The 23,223-nt window shown below is 48.8% G+C and overlaps 3 protein-coding genes across 45 annotated transcripts in view; 1 reads left to right on the forward strand and 2 right to left on the reverse strand.

The window, feature by feature from the left end:
• Nucleotides 1-7,737, forward strand: part of ADAP1 (ArfGAP with dual PH domains 1) — a 52,982-nt gene extending 45,245 nt beyond the window's left edge. Inside the window, exons 7-11 of the mRNA XM_065031576.1 lie at nt 2,764-2,847; nt 4,893-4,955; nt 5,348-5,419; nt 5,991-6,219; nt 6,438-7,737. Of these exons, the coding sequence (XP_064887648.1) occupies nt 2,764-2,847; nt 4,893-4,955; nt 5,348-5,419; nt 5,991-6,219; nt 6,438-6,466 (477 nt within the window). The 3' untranslated portion in view covers nt 6,467-7,737. The remainder of the gene's footprint in view (nt 1-2,763; nt 2,848-4,892; nt 4,956-5,347; nt 5,420-5,990; nt 6,220-6,437) is intronic.
• A 1,166-nt stretch (nt 7,738-8,903) lies between these two features.
• Nucleotides 8,904-20,497, reverse strand: GET4 (guided entry of tail-anchored proteins factor 4). Of its 4 annotated transcripts, none has more exons than XM_065031574.1 (9): nt 20,242-20,496; nt 17,045-17,123; nt 16,542-16,623; nt 15,497-15,646; nt 13,773-13,866; nt 11,739-11,879; nt 11,580-11,655; nt 11,321-11,393; nt 8,904-10,243 (listed from the first exon to the last, which is right to left on the reverse strand). In XM_065031574.1, exons 1-9 carry the CDS (start codon nt 20,397-20,399, stop codon nt 10,155-10,157), a joined length of 942 nt encoding a protein of 313 aa, XP_064887646.1. In that variant the 5' UTR covers nt 20,400-20,496; the 3' UTR covers nt 8,904-10,154. The 4 variants fall into 4 exon arrangements, with proteins under 4 accessions (XP_064887646.1, XP_064887645.1, XP_021146043.1 ...); XM_065031573.1 differs by having other exon boundaries at nt 13,773-13,911; XM_021290368.2 differs by lacking the exon at nt 20,242-20,496 and adding an exon at nt 19,350-19,411 and having other exon boundaries at nt 13,773-13,911.
• Nucleotides 20,498-21,166: 669 nt separating this feature from the next.
• Nucleotides 21,167-23,223, reverse strand: part of SUN1 (Sad1 and UNC84 domain containing 1) — a 30,589-nt gene continuing 28,532 nt past the window's right edge. For all 40 annotated transcript variants that reach the window (XM_065031541.1, XM_065031529.1, XM_065031542.1 and 37 more), the window contains one exon: nt 21,167-22,844. In XM_065031541.1, the coding sequence (XP_064887613.1) occupies nt 22,731-22,844 (114 nt within the window). In that variant the 3' untranslated portion in view covers nt 21,167-22,730. The remainder of the gene's footprint in view (nt 22,845-23,223) is intronic.

A 23,223-nucleotide genomic window follows, 5' to 3' on the forward strand; every position in this document is an offset into this window, starting at 1 on the left:
GGGAGCTCTTGGGGGTGTAGAAGGGATGGGGGTACAGGATGCTCCTGAATTTCCCCTCCATCTGCTATTCCTGGTGGGATATGTAAGTCCTGTCGCTCTCAGGTACCTCCCTGGCCACAATTTAAACTGAAATAAGAGGAAGCAGCTCTTGCCTGTGAAAGCTGCATCCCACCGTCGTGCCCATGTCTGTGGTTTGCTGGGCTTTGGTGTCCTGTCTAGCCCAGCTGCGAGATTTTACTGTTACTTGGTTTTTGGGTTTAAAATGCCGAGCTTTCTGCTGGGCGCTCATGGAAGGAGCAGCCCCGCAGGTCTCATGCAGTCTCATGGTCTCATCTTCCCTGACACTGGTCTGTCCCAAGGGCTACGAGGAGGTGACAGCCCCTGGGGTCATCTCCTGCCCTTTGGGACCAGAGGTGGCCCCAGGACTCACCTGTGTTCCCCCACCACCCTTTGCTTCTTCCGTAGTCCCCCAGCAGCCCCAGCGTGTCCCCTTGTCCCCCAGAGGTGCTGCCTCTCCCCAGTCTGAAGCACTCGAACCTTATTTAGGCTTCTGTCTCATATTTCTGAGGTTTGATCCCTCCCCACCAAATCCCATCACCAGTCTGGCCTCCCACCAGGACAGGATTCGGGGGGTTCCGCTGGGGGTCTCGGCAGCAATCCGGAGCATCGCATGCTGCTCTGCACTTGGCTCTTCTGCTGCAACACCCCAGAAGAAAGTGGCTCATGTCTTGGGTGGGATAATCCCATGTGTACGATCAGCCCCTAAAATGGGTGGGAGAGCCCTGCTGCCCTGGTGACATTTGCTGGAGTAAAGCACCCCAAGGGATAAAAGGCAGATGGGTGAAGCGTGTCACCATGCTGCCACCCCAGAGCTTCACGGGGTGGGACATCACCTTGTGACTTGTCTGGAGGTGTAGCTTTTGTGTGACCTCAGCCTGGTGGCTTCATCAGCTCCTCAGTGGGTCCTGATGACAAACGAGAGACTGAAACCGGCCCCAGCACCCTGCTTGAAATGGGAGGGCCTGGGTGCTTTTGTGCTGGGGGTGTCTAATGACCGTGGGCACCTGGAGGGGCAGGGCAAGGCGTGTGTTGGGCTGCGACCATTTCAAAGGATGTTCTTGTGGTCAGTAGCTGACATGTACCCACCACCAGCTGGGGTGAAGGTGAAGCGCCGGTTGGGGCTCAAGATCGATGCGTGGGGTGACTGCTCCACGCGGGCTGCCTTGTGTCCTTCCCACAGCCCCTGGAGACACCTGAACTGGTGCTTGTTGCCAGGGCCACCCCTCCCGTGGGCACAAGGCTGGGGACAGGCTTCACCTGTCCCCAGATCTCCATCCGGGAGGTGGGGAAGCTGCAAAGTGGTTTCCCAGCACTCTGAGCAGGGCTGAAGCTCCCTCTGCAGGGCTTCTCCCGGGGCTCAGACAGCTGCCGTGCTGCTGCCATCCCTGCTGCCGCCATCGCTGTGGGGATGCTCCGAGCTGGGCTCAGTCTGTAGGAGGGACCATCCCTTAGGGTGAAAACCCAAGATTTTTGGATCTCCTCTGGGCAAATCAGAAAAAAGCCCTTTCCTGGTGCTTCTCCTTTCCTGAGAAAGGAAAGCGTAGGGCAACGAAGATGATTAAGGGAGTGGAGCATCTCCCTTATGAAGAAAGGCTGAGGGAGCTGGGTCTCTTTAGTTTGGAGGAGACTGAGGGGTGACCTTATTAATGCTTATAAATATATGAAGGCTGAGTGCCACGAGGACGGAGCCAGGCTCTTCTCAGTGGCAAACAATGATAGGACAAGGGGTAATGGGATCAAGCTGGAACACAAGAGGTTCCACTTAAATTTGAGAAGAAACTTGTTGGGGGTGAGGGTGGCAGAGCCTGGCCCAGGCTGCCCAGGGGGTTGTGGAGTCTCCTTCTGTGCAGACATTCCAACCCGCCTGGACACCTTCCTGTGTAACCTCATCTGGGTGTTCCTGCTCCATGGGGGGATTGCACTGCATGAGCTTTCCAGGGCCCTTCCAGTCCCTGGCATCCTGTGATACTGTGACCATCAATCAGCAGCAGGAGTTGCAGCAGAGGGGCCCATTCCCTGAGCCGCAGGGATGGAGGAACAGGCGGCGCGGTGAGGAGAAGTTGTGTTCTATCGCAGGTTGTCGCTCTGAGGCCGCCACAGCCATGTGGGTGGCTCTGGGGCAGGATGGAGAGGGGGGACACCGGGTGGCGTGTGCAGGCGCGTCTGCGGTGGCACCGCGGCAGACGGGGAAGTCAGGAGCCTGGCAAAGCAGCTCGCAAAGGTGCAGCAGTAATTCATTTTCTCTGCTTGCTGCGAGACATAAATCAGCAAAGGGAATCTCTGCTAACGAGCTAATGAGATGACACCTTCCCATCTGAAAGCACCGAGACGTTTAATGTTGTTTTAATACATCAGATACAATCTCCTTACTCTATCTGCGGCATTGTTTGTAATTAAACAGACAGAAAATGTTTGACTACTGAGCTCAGCGTCACACATTCTGATTTGATGGTGATTTTGCCCGTAAACCGCTGCAGAAACCCCTTGGTGCTCGCGGGGCTGCAGAGCTCCGTGCACGTCCCGCAGCCCAGGGCGGCGGCTGGACGTGCCCCATCCGCCACCCATTCTCTGCTCTCTTTTATGTCTGTATTTTATGTTTTCTGTCACTCGAGACAAAGTGATGGGAGAGATGAGACACAGCAGAATCAAGTTATTTCATGTGCAGACTATGTTAGTCACTATGCTTTTCTTTCTCGTTATTAGGAAATAGTGGATTGGTTCAACGCCATCCGGGCAGCACGTTTTCATTACTTACAAGTGGCATTCCCTGGAGCCAGCGACGTTGACGTGAGTTTTCCTGCAGTTTCGTTGGGTTTTTTCCCCTCTCTTGCTCATTTTCAGCGTCTCGTTACCGAGCTGGGAGGTTTGGGGAGTGCTGCATCCCTCAGAGCGTTTTGCAATTACTGGTCTGAAGTGATTGTGGTGGGCTGCAGAGCCCACGAGCAGCATCTGTCACCAGCACCCAGCCTTGGAAACCGTGTCCATGCTCACGCTCAAAACGCGAGTCGTGCGTGTGAGTAACTCCCGTTCCACCAAGTGCACGGAAGCCATAAGTGTCTTTCTCAAAGATTGTTGCTATCATATTAAAAGCCGAAACAAAGGCTGGAAGGTCGAAAAGATGGAGGTAAAAGAGTGTCAGTGCTGTGTCCGGGGAGCTGGGATGAGTTCGTGTGTGCAGGTCAGTGCTGCCTGTCTTATAAATCTCTTCCTTGTATTTTCCGGGCGCTGGGACTGCTAATTGCATTTTGTTTTGCTAATGTAATACTAGAGGCTGTATTAGTGCAACCTGACTGTAAGTACCTTGTATTGCGATTGCCATGTAACATCCCTGGCTCTGGACTTGTTGTTGGTTGCTTTGTTACCTCCTTGGCAAATAGAAAAAGCTATAAGAAAAACCTCTTTAGCCGGCTATAGTAGAATCATAGCATGTCCTGAGTTGGAAGGGACTCACAAGGATCATCAGTTGCTGTGCGGTGTATACTTTCCTTAATAATTTCTCCCCCCTCTCTGTATTCTCTACTTCTGCTGAAGCTGGTGAACTGCCCGAATAACCCCACAGACCTCAACAGAGTTGCCCTTTGTCCAGCAGTGGGTGGGAGTGTTTGCACACTTCACCCCCTGGCAGTGTCGATGGGAGATCAGCTATTCATATTTTTACTTATCATCCCCTTCTCATCAATTACTCTGGGGGAAAACAAGTGTAACGTTTAGTGAGGTTTGATTTATGAGCTCAACCTCTTGGAGTGTTCAACTTGGGGACAACTCTGCAGAGGTCACCTCATGTATGTGAGGGAGCTCGGTCCTGGGTGTTGCCATCGTTTGCTTCTAATTTGCGGTTGGTTTTCTCTGCCAGAGTGTTGAAAAGGTGTTATATTTAAACAGGAGCCAGGTTAAATGCATTAGAGAGGTAAAAGTTATTCACACCACCCTGAGGATGCTCAGGCTGCCTCTGGGGCTCCTGGGGAGCGAGGGTCTCCAAAGCTGCTTCGGGGTCCCATCCGCAGGGTGGAGGAACCTCTTGGAGCTGATGAGCTCTTTACTTAGCGAAGTGTCCTCAGCCCATCCCAGCAGCCCGATCCCGCGGCTGCGAACGCTGCAGAGCCCTTTGCTGCCCGCGAGGAACTGTCCGAGATGATGATGCTCCTGGATGCTGCGAAGCAGCTGTGTGATTCTTTGGGCCATTGTATTTTGGGGTGTCTTTGCCCTACAAGCCCACGCCTGCTTGACCAGAGCTGGGTGTTGCGGGAGCGCGGTTTGGCGAGTGGAGCCATTATTACCTGTTGAAATGGAAGGCGGGGACAGGGGGGTGTTTTGGTGAGACTTGTCCTCTTTCAAGAGGCTTTGAGAGGCATCTGCAAAGATCTCGCAGCTACTGCCTTGTGCTCTCTAAGCAGCGTTAAAAATATCCCTGGGGCTGGTAGCTGCTGTCAGCAATATCTGCAGGAGGGGAGCGCTCAGGCAGCGTGTTCATGGCGTTTTACAGGCAAACTGTGCTCAGGGCTTGTGTGAGGAGCTCCGGCTGCGTCTGGTGGGGAAGAGGCCTCCCCAGAGCGGACCGGTGGGCTGGGATTTGGTCCCGGGGGCTTCTCTGGAGGCCGGTGGCTTTGCCAGCAAAGCGCTCAAAGGTGCTTCGTGTTTCTGCACCCGCCGCTTCTGGGCGCTCTGGGGAGTGGGGCCGCAGCGTCTGGCCGGAGCCGTGGGGGGGGTTTTGGGGTGAGCTCGGGGTGGGTTGTCCTTCCAGTGACCCCCAGCCCTGCCCTGTGTACCCAGGGGCCCCCAGCTCCCTCCGTCTGACGTTGGTCTCTCCTTTCTCTCCTCTTTGGTTGCTGCAGCTGGTGCCAAAGCTCTCCAGAAACTACCTGAAGGAAGGGTACATGGAGAAAACGGGGCCAAAGGTAGGATTAAAACATTTCTGCAATCCCTGTAGACACGAGTCTCGCTCTGTACGGGGCTGAGGAGGGTCGGCTGGTGCGACAAGCCCACCCTTGCTGCAGAGGCAAAGCCTCAGTGCTGTGAATGCATTAATGCACTTTTCTCACCTGGAAGCAAACGTTAAAAAATCCAGAACTACTTCACAAACCAACCACGTCCCCTCTCGCTGCCCCTTCCTGCATCCCCACCTGGTAGAGCTGGCCCAGAGCTGGGCTGTGGTGGCTCGTGGTGGCCCAGAAGCCACCTTGTCCCCAGCTGCCCCAGCCCATTGGGCTCCTCCGGGAGCGTTGATGTTCCTGGGTCAGCAGGGGCTGTGCGGCTCTGGTGTGTAACTCCCGTTTGTTTGACTCTGCAGCAAACAGAGGGGTTCAAGAAACGATGGTTCACCATGGATGACCGGCGGCTCATGTATTTCAAAGATCCTCTGGTAAGATGGAGGTGCCTGGGCTGTTGGGAATTATTTGCAATGATGAATAAGAATAAGAATAAGAATATAAGAATAAGAAAATAAGAATATAAGAATAAGAAAATAAGAATAAGAATAAGAAAATAAGAAAATAAGAAAATAAGAAAAAGAAAATAAGAAAAAGAAAATAAGAAAAAGAAAATAAGAAAAAGAAAATAAGAAAAAGACTAAGAAAAGAAGCAGTGGAGCTCAGGCTGTTGGGAGAGCCAAGAACACACTGAGCCATCACTGGTAGGTCACCTGCCTGGTGTCCAGCGTGCAGAAGCCCCATGTACAGATACTCACCAAAAACACTTCAGAAACCCTATGGAACAGCTGCAGATCTTTCTGCAGCTGAATTTTCGGTCCCCGGTGCCAGTCGTGTATCGTGGGTGCCCCTGGAGGAGCTGGGGTGAGGTTGGGGACGGGGGGCTGGTGCTTTGGGTGTTTGGCTGCTGCGCTTTGCTGGTGGATGGGACAGGGTGAGCCGCGTCCTCGCTGCCCGGGATGCCGAGCTGCCCTTCGCCATCGCAGCTCCCTCGCTGTCTCCTAGGATGCCTTTGCCAGAGGGGAAGTTTTTATTGGCAGCAAGGAAAACAGCTACAAGGTCCTGGAAGGGCTCCCGCCGTCCACGCAGGGAAACCACTGGCAGCACGGGATAACCATCGTCACCCCGGATCGGAAATTTCTCTTCGCCTGCGAGACCAAGGACGACCAGCTGGAGTGGATTACGACTTTTCAGAAAGTTATAAGCCGGCCGATGCTGCCTCAGGAATACGCAGGTGTGTTTGCGGGCAGGGTGGAGGTCGGGATGGACGGAGGGGCCGGGGGCGCAGCCGCATCGCTCCCTCCTGCGCGCTGGACGTGCGGTGTCCGTGCTGCTGTAAGGATGTCGGTCACCCACTTATAAAGATAATCGGACCACCACCACAACCACAAGCCACCCCCAGCGCTTGTCCTGGTTTTAATTCCATTTTCTCTTGTTTTGTTTTTCTTTCAGTGGAAGCCCATTTCAAACATAAACCTTAGCTGGGACTGGCTGGGCACACCTGAGGAATGAGCTTCTGTTTACAACACAACGTGGTTTTATTTGACATGTTTAAAATAATGAATAATAATAATAACAGTAACAATAATATAATACTTCCCTTTCCCCTCATCATTCACTTGATCATGTCGGAAACCAAGAGGGTGGCAGCGAAACATTGGAGGAGATGCTGATCCAACCTGAAATTCGGCTCTGTGGGATGCGCTGCTGGGACGGGTGATCCCGATGTCCCCATCACCCCACACCCGCCTCAAGGGATGTCCCACCCGGCTTCCACAGGATGGCGAAGACTGTTGGTGGCACATCTCGGGGGGAGATGGGGCTTTTCTCCGCAGGAGATGGAGCCGAGTTACCCCGCACCCTGGGCTGCCCACCAGCCCTTTCCACGGGCTCTGCAGGTCCCCGAGCGGTGACATCCTCGGGGGACGCGACACACCAACCTGGGAACACCCAAAATGGTGACACGCGAAGCGGCTGAGCCTCCCGGCGGCATCGGGGGACGGGAAAGGACATCACCTGGGAGCAGAGGTGATGCTGCACCTGGGCAAATGGGGTTTAGAAAGAGACAAAATAGGCCTCATCAGCCTCATTAATCGCATTAATCGCCTAATGAAGGACACAGAGGAGGGGAGTCCAGTGCAGGCGGAGCCGTGTTGTCCCCACCCCTGCGGCCCTGCAAGGAGAAGAGGCTGGGGCAGCAAAGCTTTTGGGGTCAGGGCTGTGCCCCCATCCCCACCCCACTACTCCCCCCTCTTCACGGGGTTTCACCCCATTTCGGGAGCCCAGCATGGGTTGCGGGGGTTGAGCTTTAGGCACAGTTTTGCCAGCCCAGCCCAGCCGGGCAGGCGCGTCCCCCCGGCCCATCGCGTCCCTCCGGCCCCTGACACGTCGCGTCCCCACGTTAGTGGGTGCACTTTTTTTTGTCAATAATTCTCTTAGTTTTTTTATTTTCTGTTATTTTCCTGCCAAAAGCCGCTGCTTGCCGTGCCGTTTCAGCGCTGTGTTGAACGCTGTAGTTCCTGCGGTCGGGGCGGGCTGGGACCTGCACACCCTGTGCTGGATTTTTACCCCCAAAAATGAGATTTCTGGCCTCTGCTGAAGCAGCAGCCGCAGCCGCGGACCCGTCCCACGCGCTCCCCACGCTGCTGTGTGTAAATGATCGCATCTCATGGGCTGTACGCATTCCTTCTGTCACTGGTAAGACAACTGTGGTACTAAATGTCATTCGAACCAATAAATTATTATGATGTCAGAGCTGTGGTTTTGTCGTGCTGGGGGGAGGAGCGAGGTGGGGTTAGAAACCAACAACTAAAGCCAAGTAGGTGACGGGGCTGCAGGGCATGGGGGTCAGGACACCCCAAAACCATCTGCCCCCTTGGGGCCGCTCAGCCAGGTGGGAGCGAGGAGCTGCGCACCAACAGGTAAATACATTTCATGTAAACTACACATATATTCATGTTATATAACACACTATATATTATTTGTGTGTATTAGGCATAGTGTATATATTTAATACTCGTATTTTACGTTTATGTATGCACATACACAAGAGAGATGTATTTCTCAGGAATATAAATTCTATCTAAGTGGTGTTGGAGATGCACGGACACAGCTATAAAGTATGCACAGTAGCTATAGTGTAATATATAATACACTTTTATGTGTGTATATCAGCTGAATATACTTTATATGAACACATGGATTGTATATATGTAGCTGTCATTACCAGTGGACATATATATTTGTAAATGGTTAAGTTAAACGTATTCCATACTCTTCTGTGTATGCATAGACACATTTTTATAATGGCAAATTTATAAATTAATATGATATACATGTGCTTGCTTTTTATGTGGGTATAAAGTATCTTAAATTTACAATATAAAGATATATTGCATATAAACATACATACCCACGTGCTTAACAATAGGTAGATATTTAATTTATATTGGAAGTATCTCTAAATATATATTTTACACAGCGGTACGCGCTTGGAAAGGCGGGTGTGCCAGAAGGCAGGCTGGGCGCGTTGTTTGTAGCTGTAGAGTGTTTGTGTGCACCTATCATTAAGAATAATAGTATAAAACAAGCGCCATACATTTGTTTAATTATAGTTATACAGACAAAAGGTTGTGGCCAAAGGCAAGGGCGGGTCCGGGCTCTCACCTGTGAGACGTCCCACATCGTTTATTAGCACTGAACGTCTCCAGCATCAGGGGGCTCGTCCCTGAGCTTCCTGCAGAGCCAAGCAGCCACATCTGCTCCAGATGTGACAAGCCGCGACTAAACCCGAGCTTTGCTGTGCAGAGGTAGCGCTGAGGTGCAGACGATCCATAGTTATACGCAGGTAAGGAAGAAAACAGCATGGCAAGTAAGATTTCTGCTCATAAAACTCTTAGAAAGCAGCAATATTGCACATCCTGGTATAAAGTGTTTATTTGAGACTTCACAATTAACACAAAGTCTTCCTTTCAATGCCTGTTCTTTTTCATACAGTCAATCAATTGGCATTAATCCCTCCCTCCCCCATGCATGATTGCTGTTTATTCATCTAAGTCTTTTCATTTTCATCGTGAAAAAATAAAGCGTTTCCCCAGCGTTCCAGCTGTTGGCTGTTCCACTGCCATCGCTGTGGCGCGTTAAGAGCTGGAGAACGGCCGTGCCTGCCGCTGGGGGCGAGGTGACGCCAGTATTTATTGATTTACTCTTTTCTTTTTACAGAAAGTGTTAAATGAATCAATCACCCAAGAAAAAAATAAATATATCATAAAGAACCAAAAGTTCTGCAGTATATCCCTTTTCCTGACATACGGCTGCAGTTCAAACACATACGTTGCTCACGGCAAATCATTTAATTCGCTATAACGCCATCGCCGTTACGTATGGTTGTGAACTTACGCTGAAAAATAAGCATCTGTTCCCAAGGAGCAGAGTCAGGAGCTGAATTTTTACACCTGGGCAAGAGAGATCCAGCATGGAAACCAATTACCTCTGTTCCACTGATTGGCTTTTACTCAAGAGCAATCCAATCTTGTGCTTTTCAGGAAGTATCAGCTAAACACAGGCGTGGGCATGGCCAGGCCCAGCTTAAGGAGAGCAAAAGGCCGTACCAAAGGCCTGCGTGCTACCCACGGCAGCAGAAGCGAGTTCCCGGTCTCGCTGTCTCTCAAGCGATGCTGCTCCGCTCACCCGCGGTACGTTTGGCACCAGCCTCGCAAATCAATTATTCAATTGCTCACCTGCCTTTCAGCTCCTCCTCGGAGGGGGCGGAGGCCACGGAGCCTTCCTCCTAACTAAGGTGGTACCGGGTAGGCCGTGAAGTACAAGACCCATCTTTATGTTTTATTGAATTACGGTGCAAAAGGGAATACTGCATCAGAAACCGTAAGGACTATATTTCAATCAAAGTCACCAGCCGCTGTGTCGGAAACCTGCTAACATTTGCTCCAATTGGTTCGTTTGGCTACTTTGTGTTGGTTTCTTTTTTTTCTTTTTTCTTTTTTTACATAAATAATATAGACCAAACATTATAAACATTTCAGCAACCATTTTTAAAAGACCAGAGGAGCCCTTTCAGGCGCCAAGAAAGAACTGCAGGATTCAAATTCCAAGACTGTCTTTGGAGTCATCGAGTCATCGGGTTTACGCGGCGTCCGATGACAGTGACGTTCAGTCGAGCTCGATGGGGCTGCTGTCTTCCTGCCCCTCGTCTGTGTCGTCGTCTTCTCCAGTTCCCATCAGACTGTTTAAAAGGTTTCCTACAATAAAAGGCAGGACAGTCAAAGTCGCTAGTTTTACCTTCCCATCTCAAAACCTTTTAACTATTCGACTACCACCCTGCTAGGGTGCAGATTTCAATAATAATAAAACAAAAGAACAAGACGATTTTGATGTAAAAGAGTCTCAGCAGGACATTAGTATTCCCACAGTGATTTCCATTAAGAATTTATTGATTTGGGAAGCTGTATTTTGATACTGTTCCTCCTCTAAGAGTACACTTGGAGAAAAGCACCCAAGTCACATACTTATGTCCTCTAGTTGTGCTCTGAGAGGGGAAAAAGATCCAAACCAACCAAAGTCTTCAGCAGTGAAACTCAAAAAGCTGCGGTAGTCTGCAGCACACTATACACAACCCGTGTGACGCTCCAAGGCAATGATGCGTTCTCCCTGTTCATGCAATTCAAAGATGCTCGGATTGCTGAAAAGCTGTTACTTGCATCAAACTTCGGGTATCAGTGAATTGACGTTTGCAGGTAATGCTTCACGTCAGTTCACAGAGAAGCTCAGTTCTTAAGGACAACAATTCCATTTTAAACAATTAATCCAGGTCAATTTGCTGACATTTCATTCCAGAGCAAGGAAACGAGGGCTGAATTTCTCTGTTCCCTTTCATGTGTTGTACAAGGCCACTAATAATTTCAGAACTTCTACTCTGGGAACATTCACGTTCTATCAGGGCTGGTTAGACCTCTACTGAAGTCCCAGGCTTGACTCAAACAAAATCAGCCACTGAAATCTGAGGAAATTAAGCTTTAACACAAGCAAGATGTTTCTTTACCTTTGGAAGTCACACCATACTGTCAAAAATTAACCGTAAGTGTCATTTACATGCATCTCCCCTCCTCAAAGATGAAAAGTCTACTAGCTTCACCAACTTAATTTCACATGCAACCAATTCATCTTGTATTCTACAGCAGAGACAGTTCCTACCGGCTATGAAAAAGCTGCTATATTAGTTAGAGCAAATGATCTGTTTCCAGCACATCCATTCTATACAAGGCACCGCTCTGAAAAGACCGGCGATATCTAGAAACAACTGTTGGCATAAACCTTACCTAGTAACCCTCCGTAGGACGATGTCTGCTTGGGCGGAACACCAAAGAAAAGCTGTCCTATCCTATCTAGGTACTGAAACGACACAAGATGAAGAACAACGTCAGCTACTTGGTTTACAGGTGGAAACACAGGGGCAGCAGTCGCCCCACACAAGCTACATCACTGACTCCTACCTACAAGTCACAAAACAAGAGTCCATCAGCTATTATTTACCTAATTCTGTATGTTAAATCCTGGTTACAACGAGGAGTAACTCACCTCATTATACATGGGATCTCTTTTCAGTGAAGGCTGATACTGTTCACACAATACAGTAAATACTGTTAGTTTTCCTCTAGAAAGGAAACAACAAAAAATGTCATCTCGGTAACAACTGGAAAAGAAACCAAGGACAACAGGATGAAAATCAGACTGTACCCATCGACTGCCAACAGCAGAAACCAGATGAAGTTTAGCAGCGGCTGAACGAAGGGCGGACCCTTTTCTATCGAAGGGTGTTTCTGTGTGTATGTCGTAAAAACAACCGATGCGCTGGTCTTATTTTTTAAGCAGAGAAATCTGCAAAAGGAAACACAACAGGGCAAGTTAAAAATAAAAGGCAGAGAAGCAGTTTCACATGCACAAAGGAAAAAAGGAAGGCAAAATCTCAGCATTCTGTACTCAGTTTCTGTATAGAAGCCATCTCGGGCTCAAACCGATGGCAAAACCAAACTGGTAGAGATGTACACATCTGCAGTGATTGGGCTATCAACTGAGGAAGGGGAAAAATATCACTATTAGAGTACATTGTGGAATAAGCAGGTTTGGAGGGAGAACTGACATTAAACATTAAAAGAATTAGTTTAATCAGGACCTAAGCAGACTATATACAAGACAGTTACTAAAAGAGGGCATCAACTAAATCAAAATGTGGAAAGACTGACCATCATGTAATTCGAATTAAACACGATATCGCATTTACTGGGCCAGAGTTTACTATGCTGAGGTAAAAACTGACTTAAAGACCTCTCCTGGCCCCATCCGCTCCTAACCACATCTCCTCTCAGTAGATACCTGCCAGTGTTATTTTATCAGCACTACCGCAAAATAACACAGCGTCAGGACCACTAATATGGTTGACACACGTCTCAGCATCTCATAATAAAGCTACACTTGGAGCTCGCAAGCCATTTGTCACCAGGTAACAGATGGATTTCCCAAATCGATCAAATCTTTGTTCGGGTCCAGCTAATTTAACTGGCAATCTCTGCAAGTCCCACAGGCCTCACAGGGACGTTATCTGGGACAAACGCTGTCAGCGCCCACGCCAGCAGCCTCAGGTTTGCTCGCAGACCGACCTCCCATTCTGCACCCTCACACATGCAAGGGCATTGGGCTCCTTTGCCTTCCTGCTGAACAAGGAGCTGCAGTTATTTTCATTAGGGTGTAAACTACTAAGTAAGAGGATTTAATGCAGTATTTGAGACATAAGCCAGTAAAGGATGCAGTAGCAGTGCTGTATAAATACTGAAAAAATAATTTCTTAACTGGTAACTTCTCCCCAGAATTTCCTCCCCTCCAGAACAAACCCCATAAAATTGTCTAAGAGTCCTGCATAAGCTGGATTTCCATAGAGGATTTTCTACTGCTCAAAATCACTGCAATCTGTACCAACCAGCTACGGAAAGCAGGACAAATGCGACGTGACAGCCCACTGCTGCCAAACACAGACAGACGCGCTCTCGCCTCCTCCCTCCGCCCCAACACCCACTCCCTGCAGCACAGTCCTGTCCCACCTCCTCCTCACACTCCTCCAGGAGCTCCTTTCCCGACCCAAGAAAGCCATCAGCTGATTAAACACTGCAAAATTGGCTTTGTCAGCCTTAATTGTGTGTGAGCTCTGCAAAGGCACAGAATAGCTTGCATCCCCACCTCCTGCAAAATAAATGCCTGAAGCAAGCGAAAGCCACCAGCGACTCTGTCCAACCAAGAACCATCACGTTCCTGCTCACAGACCAGGGCGACCCAAGACAAACTGTCTCTCAGGACAACGAGACTGAGAGCAAGTACTAGGCTAAAGGTAAATATAGAGACTACTTAGGTCCAGGCTTGGTAAGAACATCAAGGTAAGCCCTAACTAGACATAAAGTGGCCTTAACAAAGCTGAGAATTGTGCTTTCAGGGTCAAACAGATGACATTAATTCTTCAGGCAATTAACATTGAAATATCAGGTTTTGACCTTAAAACGTTGGGGTTTTTTTCCCCTCTCCCCAGCGATCAATTCAAAACATCAGTTTTGAGATGTTTTTCTCCTGTTGTTACCACACAACGTGAGTTTCAGAGCTCTGGCCAGTTTCACAGTTTCTTTTGAAAAGGATGCATGGTTAAACCCACAGTTATCACAATTATATCAGACGGGCTTCAAACACAGTGACATCTCAACAAGACAGTTAACAAAAAGTAACACCTACTGTAGTACTGCCTGTGCTACAAACATGTCCACCTCACTGCGGTATCCCCTGGACGAGGAGTATTCTACTAGCATATTTGCACATCCTTCGCCATCTGTGGAGTGCAAGAAGTGATACCGAGATTCACTATAGTTTTGCTCTACAAAAGGAAAAAGAAAATGGCTTTTAAGAAATCAGTTCATCAAACCTGAACATAAAAACAGATTGGTTAGGCTTGCACACTGCAGCTGGTAAAAGAACAAGAGCTGCACACATGGTATAGAAACAAGACAACTGGCAAAAAGAGCGTGGGCTTTTTCCTTTGTAAGTTATAGACAATTCATAAAGGGAGATAGTAAATATGTTATCCTGAATACACCTGAACAACTGCCATTAAATACAGTTTCTTCAATGCCACCACAAAACACAGCTGCCACCGTTTGATCGAACTGCAACCCTGACATCTCATGCGCTACCAGCAGCGCTTAGGAGAGGAATCAGCAAGTCCCAGGTTAGACCAAGCGCACCAAGAAGCCAACCAGCATCTTCAGCATCCTTTTTAATAAGTGCACAGAAAGAAGGCATTTCCTATTTTTAGCTTAGCCCACTCTCGCTATCAAAATTGAAATTGCTTCCATATGCTGAACAGAACAGCAACTATACAGAAAAAAGGTGTAAGAAAATACAAAGATTTGTTAGAACTTAACTTGAAGCAAAGAATCATGCACAATCACAGCGATGACAAATAAAACTGGAACGCTGGCAATTTTGGGGATTTCAAAGCTTTGTTTTAAAAATCAGAGCATTTTCTGATAAAACCCTCAAAAATTACAGGGTAAGGAAATGTACGTGTTTTGCTGTTAAAAAGAACAGCAAGCAGTTGGCTACAAAACGGGATTTTTACTTTCAGAATGCAACTGTTTCTGGTCCCAGTCGTATTTCAGCCTCTAATTTAAATGCCCTGAGGAAAATCCTCCCACGAGCCCGGCTATGGGCTTGTGCTTGGTACGAGGCCACGAGCTGGACCGCTGACCACCGCGTCAGGACTGTTACAGGAAACCACCATCATCACTCTGCAGCTACTGAACAAGTGAAGATAAACAATTATCTGGCACCCTTATTGATTCACGAGAAACCACAAAGTGATGGCAGTTATTCAGCTGTTCTCACTAAGCTTTGTATGTTTTGAGCATAAGACTTTAAAAAATGACTAACATCCACAATGAAAACAATTATTTAGTGCATTTTTGGTTTATCTTGTATCTCAGTACGAGTGATAAAGTCCCAAATAAATCAAAGGTAACAGCATTCACTCTGGAATAACCTGCTGGTCAAAGTCTCCAAAAGTACCTAATTACAGATCCAAAGACGGGTTTGGATGCTCGCTGATGTATTTCAATCTTTGTCATGTTTATCCACGATATAAAAACAGAACACGAGAACAGCTTTTCTCCCCAACAACTTTCTTCCTAAGGACTCAATCAAACCACCTCCATGTCTAAAGGGTCACGGTTCCATTTAGAGCGAGCTTCGCAGCAGCTGTGTTTTGCACTAACACAAAGTTACAGCCCCAGGTGTTTATTGTTAGCAGCAATAAGCTGAAGTTATTTCAAAAACCAAGTAACGGAAGAACTCAATCACTTCTATCTCAGCTTCCTTAAATTATTTCCAAAGTATATCTCTTACAATATCGTATTTTCAACATTTTCAGGGCAAAACACTGAAAAGCAGGTGATTTTCCTTACCTTTCCACAGGGTAATTGCTAGTAACTGGTGTAGTTTTGGATGTCCAAGTTTTCCTGATCCCCCGCTAGACCACTTTAGTGCTCTGGATACAAAAGCCACTCTTTCGGGAGAATTTGGATCCATTAAACTAAACAATTTAGCCAAGTGTTCTAGAAGCAATGAGATTCACAAATATTTCGCATTAACAGAAATAGGACGAACTGCTGCTTCTAGCCCATCTATAAGATACAACATTTAAGTTACAGTGCTACTGTGGCTCTAAGCTCCCTTAACGGCCTCCACAAGCCACCTTAAAAAAGAGTGACTGAACTGGAGACACTTCTCATACATCAGGTGAATTTTGCCTCTCTCAGCCTGTGATATTCACATGACAGTGTCAGCTGGTGACAGCCTCTCTGTCCCAGGGTCTGGGACAGACGTCCCAGAGGATCACGCTGTCCCAAGGATGGGAAAGGCTGCAGGGAGCTGTGAGGGACACGGGGCCGTCGTTCAGAAAAGCAGCACCTGAAGTCACGGATGGGACACAAAACGTTAGAGCTGATCTCAGTAAACCGGAACAGCCTCTGTTCCAGCCCTCTGTCCCTTCCCTCTCCAGCCACAGGCCGTGAACAGGGGCGGTTCGCCCGCGCTGCAGCACTAGTCTGGCCAAGCAGCTCTTAAGAAGGTCTCTCTGAATTGTCTGCTTAACACATCTCACAGTCAAACGAGAAAAACTGCCTTGTGAACAGCTGAATCGCAAATAATGTTCACATCACCACACTGCTAGGGTGGGAAACCACCATCCACCAAAGCGCTGGGGGCACTGGAGGCTGTGCAGGCAGCACATGACTGCTGCAGTTTGTTCTGAGCATGTCCACATAGTTATCAGGAATCCATTATTGTCTAATGAAGTTTTCCCCCGGTCCATTCCTGGGATGATGACAATCCGTATCCATGCGGGAGGGTACACAAAAAGGATTTTGGGTTTCAAGACTGTTGGCAACAGTCACTGTGAAGTGAAAGCAGATCTGAACACCATCACACCCAGCGCAAAGGTCACCTCACCTAAAAGCTCTTCCGCTACTTTTGCATCCGATTTCTCCAAAGACTCCAAAACCAGCATGGATAGATCAGCAGCACTGTTTTGCTACAAAACAGACACATACTGGTAATGATGAACAGATCAGTAGATAAAAGAAAACATCAAACGGGATTTTGTCAGAGGCACAATTAATAGTTTTATCAACATCTACAGCTAAGGCACAGTATCGATCTTCAACCTTCCCTCACAAAAATATTATAGTAATTTGATGGCATCAAAAGAGAAGCCTCCAGGAAAGCAAACAAATGAGGTTACGATCATTGTTTGGATGCTCACAAACGCTTCTGCTCCATGTTCCCATTTGGCACAATCCTTCTCTGCGGAGAAAGGCTCGACAAGGAGATAAAACAAAGGATTACAAAGCAACCACCTCGAACATTCACCATTGAGAATTCACCAGTCACCCCTCAAAATATTGGAATAACAAGCCCCCCACCCCAAACCACACACAAAACCAATGACTTACCTGGTTATGACTGAAGAACAGCAAAGCCCCTGAATACATTAGTTCTCTTGCTTCTGCGTGTTTTCCTTGTGACATATACCTGAAAACGATAACAACAGCCAATTTGTTTGTGTCAAAAAGATGTCAGTTCTACCAGGCTGCTTTAGTATCTGCAATATCGGTTTGTCCCCTATGACACCTGGCGGGGCTGTGTCCAAGGGCCCCCCGTACAGCACATCTGACGCACGAGCGTTGCCCCTGGGGTAAGAGAGAGGGGTCGGTGGTTCTGGGAGTGACGCAGAGAGCGGTGGGACAGCGTTGGGAATGGAAGGGGTCACACTGACCAGGGGAAAACAAGCACACAGCAGATCCCAAAAGCCTCTGTGCTGCAGGTGAGATTCCTGTCACACGGGCACTCCCAGGGACAGGTCCCGCCAGTAAAATCACATCCCAAGCAGGGGAGGACACAGTCCTCCCATCCTGCTCACTGCCTTCCAAAAAACTCCAAGATCCACCCAAAAGTCAGCAGAACTGTAAGAGTGGACGGCACAAGGGTGATTTTTTGCAATAAGTGCCCTCAACAATTCAGATTTGTAACCACCCTCTGCACATTGGTCAAACAGATCAGCAGCTCCAACATCTTTATAGTTGGCCTCGCATACAAGTTTGCTCCTGCGCATTTGACTCCGAATCTCAGCATGGATCCGCTTCCACGAATTCTGCTTCCAGCAGACTGCCAATGCTATTTGGGAGCTCCTAATCTGGGAATTATTACAGCAGATACCAAAAGATGCTGAAAACAGCTGTACAATATAAAATACACTGAAAAGGGGGTTGTGGGGTTTTGTCTTTTTCATTTTGCTGTTTTTTCAGTTGGTTGGGGTTTTTTTGTTCTTCTGTTGTTTGAGCTTTCATTAAAAAATGAATATTCATGACAATGACCTAAATGGCATTTAGAACAAGAGAAATCCTGAAACAGATTATTCATATCAGAAAAAGTACCTACAGAAACCAGTGCAACAGGGATGTTAAAGTCTGACTCAATCTGCAAACCATGAACAGAGGAGAGTCCAACCCAGCCGGCCCAGGCAGCAGCCCCGGCCCAGGGACTCGCCGCTCGGGGTCAGCCAGGAACAGACGTTTTCCACCCGCTTTGTGGATCACAGACAGGGATAACACGTCTGCAGGAGGGAGGCTTATGATAATCTTTCCTCCTCCGCATCTTCCCCTCCTCCACCTCCAAATACAACTCAGTTCATGACTTCTGAAACTCCCAGTCAGGATTTCAAGTTTAACACGCAACCCATGACAGAACAGATGTTTTACAGGCTGGTGTTGTTTAAAACGAGTAAGCACTGGCTATCCCAATTACAATTCCGCAGCTGAGATCATCTCACTCCGCGTTAATGTGCCTCTGGAAAACTGTTGACATTTAACACACATTTTACAGAGGACAAACAAGACTATCCAGGACTCTTTTTTTGGCCTCAGTGATTTTCCAAACAAGTTTCACAGTCTCATCACATCTTTTTGCCTATAAGGAAACTCTTTTCCTAGCTATGCAAATGTCACCTTTTCATTTAACCGAGCACCTTATTTCTCTCACATTTGAAATGGAAAAGGCAGGATCTTTGATTCTACATTAATTCAGGAGGTTTAAGCAAAGTGAGTTAATACATTCAGAAGACTGGATAAGAAGTGACCTGCTGGGTCAAGTCATCTTCTGTCACTGTAGCCATCACATCACATCACATCATCCCTACTATGAAACAGGCCACGCTTTGTCTTAAATTCAGACTTATTCTCACGCACAAATCTCAAGGCCTAGATGGTGCCCTTGTTGATCCCATCAGAAGGCTCCAGCAGAACACAGCTGTCTAGTTTAACGGTGCGTGGCAGGGCAGGTTATGTCATGCACTGTGGCACCAGGACTGTGCACCAAGGACTCTCTTCCCCACACGCCCGGCTGCTCCTTTTCCAGCGCCTGCTCCCGTTCCAGCTCAGGGGAACCGTGGGGACAGCTGACACAGCGTGCCCAAGCCACTGTTCCCACCTGCCCTCCCCCAGCAGAACCACCGGTAAACAGAGCTGGGATCAGCTGAGGAAGCCCCTGGAAGAGACACCTGACTCTGTGCCTCTGAAAGCGAGGGTCTACAGCTTAAACTCGAAGAGAAAGGGCACCCACCGCAAGTTGCAGTGGATGTGAAAAATCAATTTATAAAAAAAAGGTTAAAAAGTTTGCACTACGTTTTTAATGACATAACAGGCAGCAGTTATATTTCTGAATAAACGCCCAGGCTTGTGCTACTTAGTCATTGTCACGTACACAAAGATTACATCAAGAAATTCCTCCGTGCGAGTGATTCTCGCCATTCTGAGACCTGCTCCTTCCTACAGGTGGGAGCAGAAGGTGAGTGACCACCACACAACAAAGCAGTCTTGTTTCTTGTCTGAGCAATCATCAAGCAAACCTTTAAAACCCTGAAACAATCTACTGCAGGCTGGTGTTTAAAACAAGCTGGCAAAGCAGAAGTTGTTAAGAAGGTGTCTGCTTGAGGAGCTCACGGATGGCCCTGGGCCGTGTGAAGGGCCCATCCGCAGGGGATGCTCGGGGGGGACAGAGGCCATCCAGCCAGGCAAGCAGGCCGTCCTCGGCACGTGAGCCCGCTAAAGGACGCTTAGGGACAAAATCCAGCTCTGTCCGCGCCCGCTGGGCAGTGAGATGAAACACAGGCCGGGCCGGTGCTCTCCGGGAGGCGGCCCCGCCGTGCTGAGCTGCGGCCGGCGCCCGCTCCCTCAGCCGGGCCTGCGGGGTCGGGTCCGGCCGCCAGGCCAGGGTCGGAGTTCACCTTCAAACCGCGGGGAGCAGCGGCTCCCCGCGCCGCCCCCACACCCCTTCCCGGGCCGCCGCGCCTCTTCAGCGGCGGCCGGGCCGGAGGGAGGGAAGGAGACGGCCGGGCCGGAGCAACCCCCGGGCCACCCGCTGCCCTCAGGCCGGGCCCAGGCCCAGCTCGGGCCGGCGCCGCTCACCCTCCGCGGCACGTACCCACCCCACCCCGCCCCCCCAAAGCCCAATGAGAGAGCAGGAGACGAAGATGGGCAGGCGGGGCGACCAATGGCAAGCGGGCGTGGGCGCGGCGGGCGGCAGCACGGCAGAGTGTGTGGGAAGGCTCTGGAAGGCCGGGCGGGGGAGGGGCAGGGCGGCGGGCCGGCCGTACCTGAAGAACAGCGTCCGGTACATCTGGTGCGCCTCGTAGTAATCGCCCTTCTCGACGCTGGCGCGCAGCTTGCCCTCCACGCGCTGCACGCCGCCGCGGTTCCTGCCGCCGCCGCCTTTCGCCGCTTCCTGCTCCGCCGCCATAATCGCCGCCGCCATCAGCGCGGAGCAGGGGGACGGGACGGGAGGGCGGGGCGGGCGCAGACGCACGCAGCGCCGGAGCGGCGTCGCGCTTCGCCGCCCGGCTTCCGCCCGTTCTGACGGCGGCCCGCGAGGCTCAAGGGGCGCGGCTGCGCGTAGGCGGCAGCGTCACGTGGGCGGGGAGGGGCCGGGTAACGGCGGTACCGCGGCCCCCGGTCTCGCTGGGGCCGTCGGGAGGCGCCCAGCCGGGGTTGTAACCTGAACAGCCCCAGGTAAACAGGCTCGTGTTGTAAACAAGCCCCGCCGACAGGGGACGTGCCGGGAACCGCTGAAAGACTGATGCCTAGCCAGCCAGAAAGCCCAGGGGAAAAGTAGAATATTGAAACAAAACAAAACAAGCGAGAAAGGGTTTATAGATTCATACACTGTGGCTCAGGGACGTGGGCGGAGCTGAGGAAACAGGATTTAAGACCAAACAAAAAGCCAAACCTCCCCAGCATTTCAAACCTGTGTTGCACACAGCTGGGAATCCTCAGGCAACCACCAGCTGCTGTTTTTCTTCCAAAAATGTCAGAGTGTTCCAAACAAACGCTGAGGGGGAAGAGAGCCCAGGTGTCCGGCTACCAAACCCCCAGCTGCCCAGGTTTGGGGGCCCTTCCCCTGGGAACAGCATCACCAGCACCCCCGCCCCTCGGGACACCCGCTGTGGACACGGGCATTCCTTTTTAATGCCACCGTCTCTAATATCCTCAGTTACTTAAGCAGGTGATGATAATAATAAAAAATACAGAAAAGCAGCTTTATTTCTCATTTCAAATATTACATGCACTTTCAAAAATTAAAACTCTTTTTATTTAAACATCTCAATAGCATCTTGTCAGTTTGGAGGCAGCAAAGAATAAGAGACATTTGGAAAAGCATTTACAAAAATACATTGCACAAAGTCCTATCTTGCTTTTTTTTTTTTAAAAAATAAGTTAGTGTTATTCAAAATATTCCCACCCTGCCTACCTAATTGCAATTTACACAGGATAATTCTAGTTTTAAATAGGAAAACACCTGTACACGTATAATGTGGCTCCTCTGTGTAGGCCATAGGTTCTGTCTCTAGTTTTTCACGTGGAGACTTGTATTTTAAACACTCGAGGACTGTTGTGCAACATACGTAACTCTCTTCAGAAAACCCGTCAGCAGTTCCATGCGGTCACAGTTCATGGGTTACTACAAAATGCGTGATAACAGCAAGATCAATTTCAGGAATCATTGCTGAAAAGGTAGTTTTGTGTCTCATCTCATTCTCCATGGAAACGTCACTTCTGAGAACAAGACGTGGCTCATCTCACACCCGACTGCAGTGCCTGGGGGTGATCTCAAGAACCCTGAGTACTCCAGTGCACAAATCCCTCGTGTAAACGTGGAGTAGCGAGGTTTTACTTCAGGTTTGTTTCCCACACGCTGTGTTCTCAGTACAACATTTACCGAGTGTAACAATGACCCAGCCTAAGGAATTCTCGTCTCAGATTTTTGACAAATTAAGATTAATTGCTGTATGCTAATGTTTACTAAGCCATTTAGCAGGCTTATCAGCTCCGATCCAGTCAAGTCAGCACATCAAGGCTGATTTGGAATTAACACTAAGGAACAAAGTGGCCGCGTTGCTATGGTAAAAACCCTTAAAATAACTTCAGTTATTTAAAGTTATCCCTGACTTTTAGAGCAATTCACAGCCACAAGTTACAGTAAAGCATTCTGAGTCGCTGGTGTTTAAACTAGTTCTGGTTGTGTCCATTCCCTGACGGTAATATTGATCATGTGGTAATATTGATCATGTTCAACATGTATCAAAGCCCTTTTGGATCCACCAAAAAGGTCAAAACCAAGGGGCGAGTGAAGGACGCCTTTAGCCACAGTCCCTATTTAGGCTTTGGCCTATGGTGCCAAGCTAACAGAAATAAGCAGTCAAGTCCTGGATTTTAAGAAAAACAGATTCCTAGACGCAGAAAGTGTGGTTTATTCATTTAAAAAACCCCTTATACATTCATTTGTAATAAAGTATGTGTCACCTGTTTGCCAACCGGGCTTTATGAACCAGAGTAGTTTGCATGCAGTATTTCAGCATGGACACAAAAATGTAAAGCTAATGGCAATTACAAGCTGAGCATTACAGCAAATAAGTTTTTAAACAGTTCTGCTGACAGTCTTGTGCCTGTATCAGAGGATGAATAGTCTTGTAGTAAGTATCTTGTATCCTTGTCCTTTGAAGATTCCAGTGTTGTAGGCTTTCCGGTATATACAAACTGATAACAAAATGTACAACAACAAAAACAAGCCCAGCTGTAGTGTAGGAGATTATTCGGCAGGTTTCCCGTGCACTCTGAACCGATAAAGGCATGTATATTCTACATGTCCCCAGTTGGAGAAAATCCTCAGTTCCACCACCTGGAATGCGTTTCCAGTGTTCTCCTGGGGAAGGAAGCAGCAAACACACACCAGTCAGGTTTCTAGTATGAACTGGTGCAGCTCAAGTGGCTGGCCGAGTTTCTTACAACTACCAACTACTATTAATATGGCACTTTGGGAGCTTTCTGCCCCTTTGCACAGAACCTTCCCTCCTTGCAGCTGGTGATTTGTGAAGGGAGTCAGAAGCAGCATGAAGCCGATTCTTCACGTTTAGCATCTTCACACCATTTGTGTCCACATGGCACACACAACCTTTCCTCCCCGGTAATCTGTTTAGACCACAAGTTTTGAAGCAGAAGGGTAGATACTTTCTGGCTCGGTTTCTGCAGTGGCCAACAGAGAAAGGGGCCTTTTTCCTTCACTGCTTGTTGCAAACAACCAC

Source organism: Columba livia, chromosome 15 (assembly GCF_036013475.1).
Source record: "Columba livia isolate bColLiv1 breed racing homer chromosome 15, bColLiv1.pat.W.v2, whole genome shotgun sequence".
NCBI lineage: Eukaryota > Metazoa > Chordata > Aves > Columbiformes > Columbidae > Columba > Columba livia.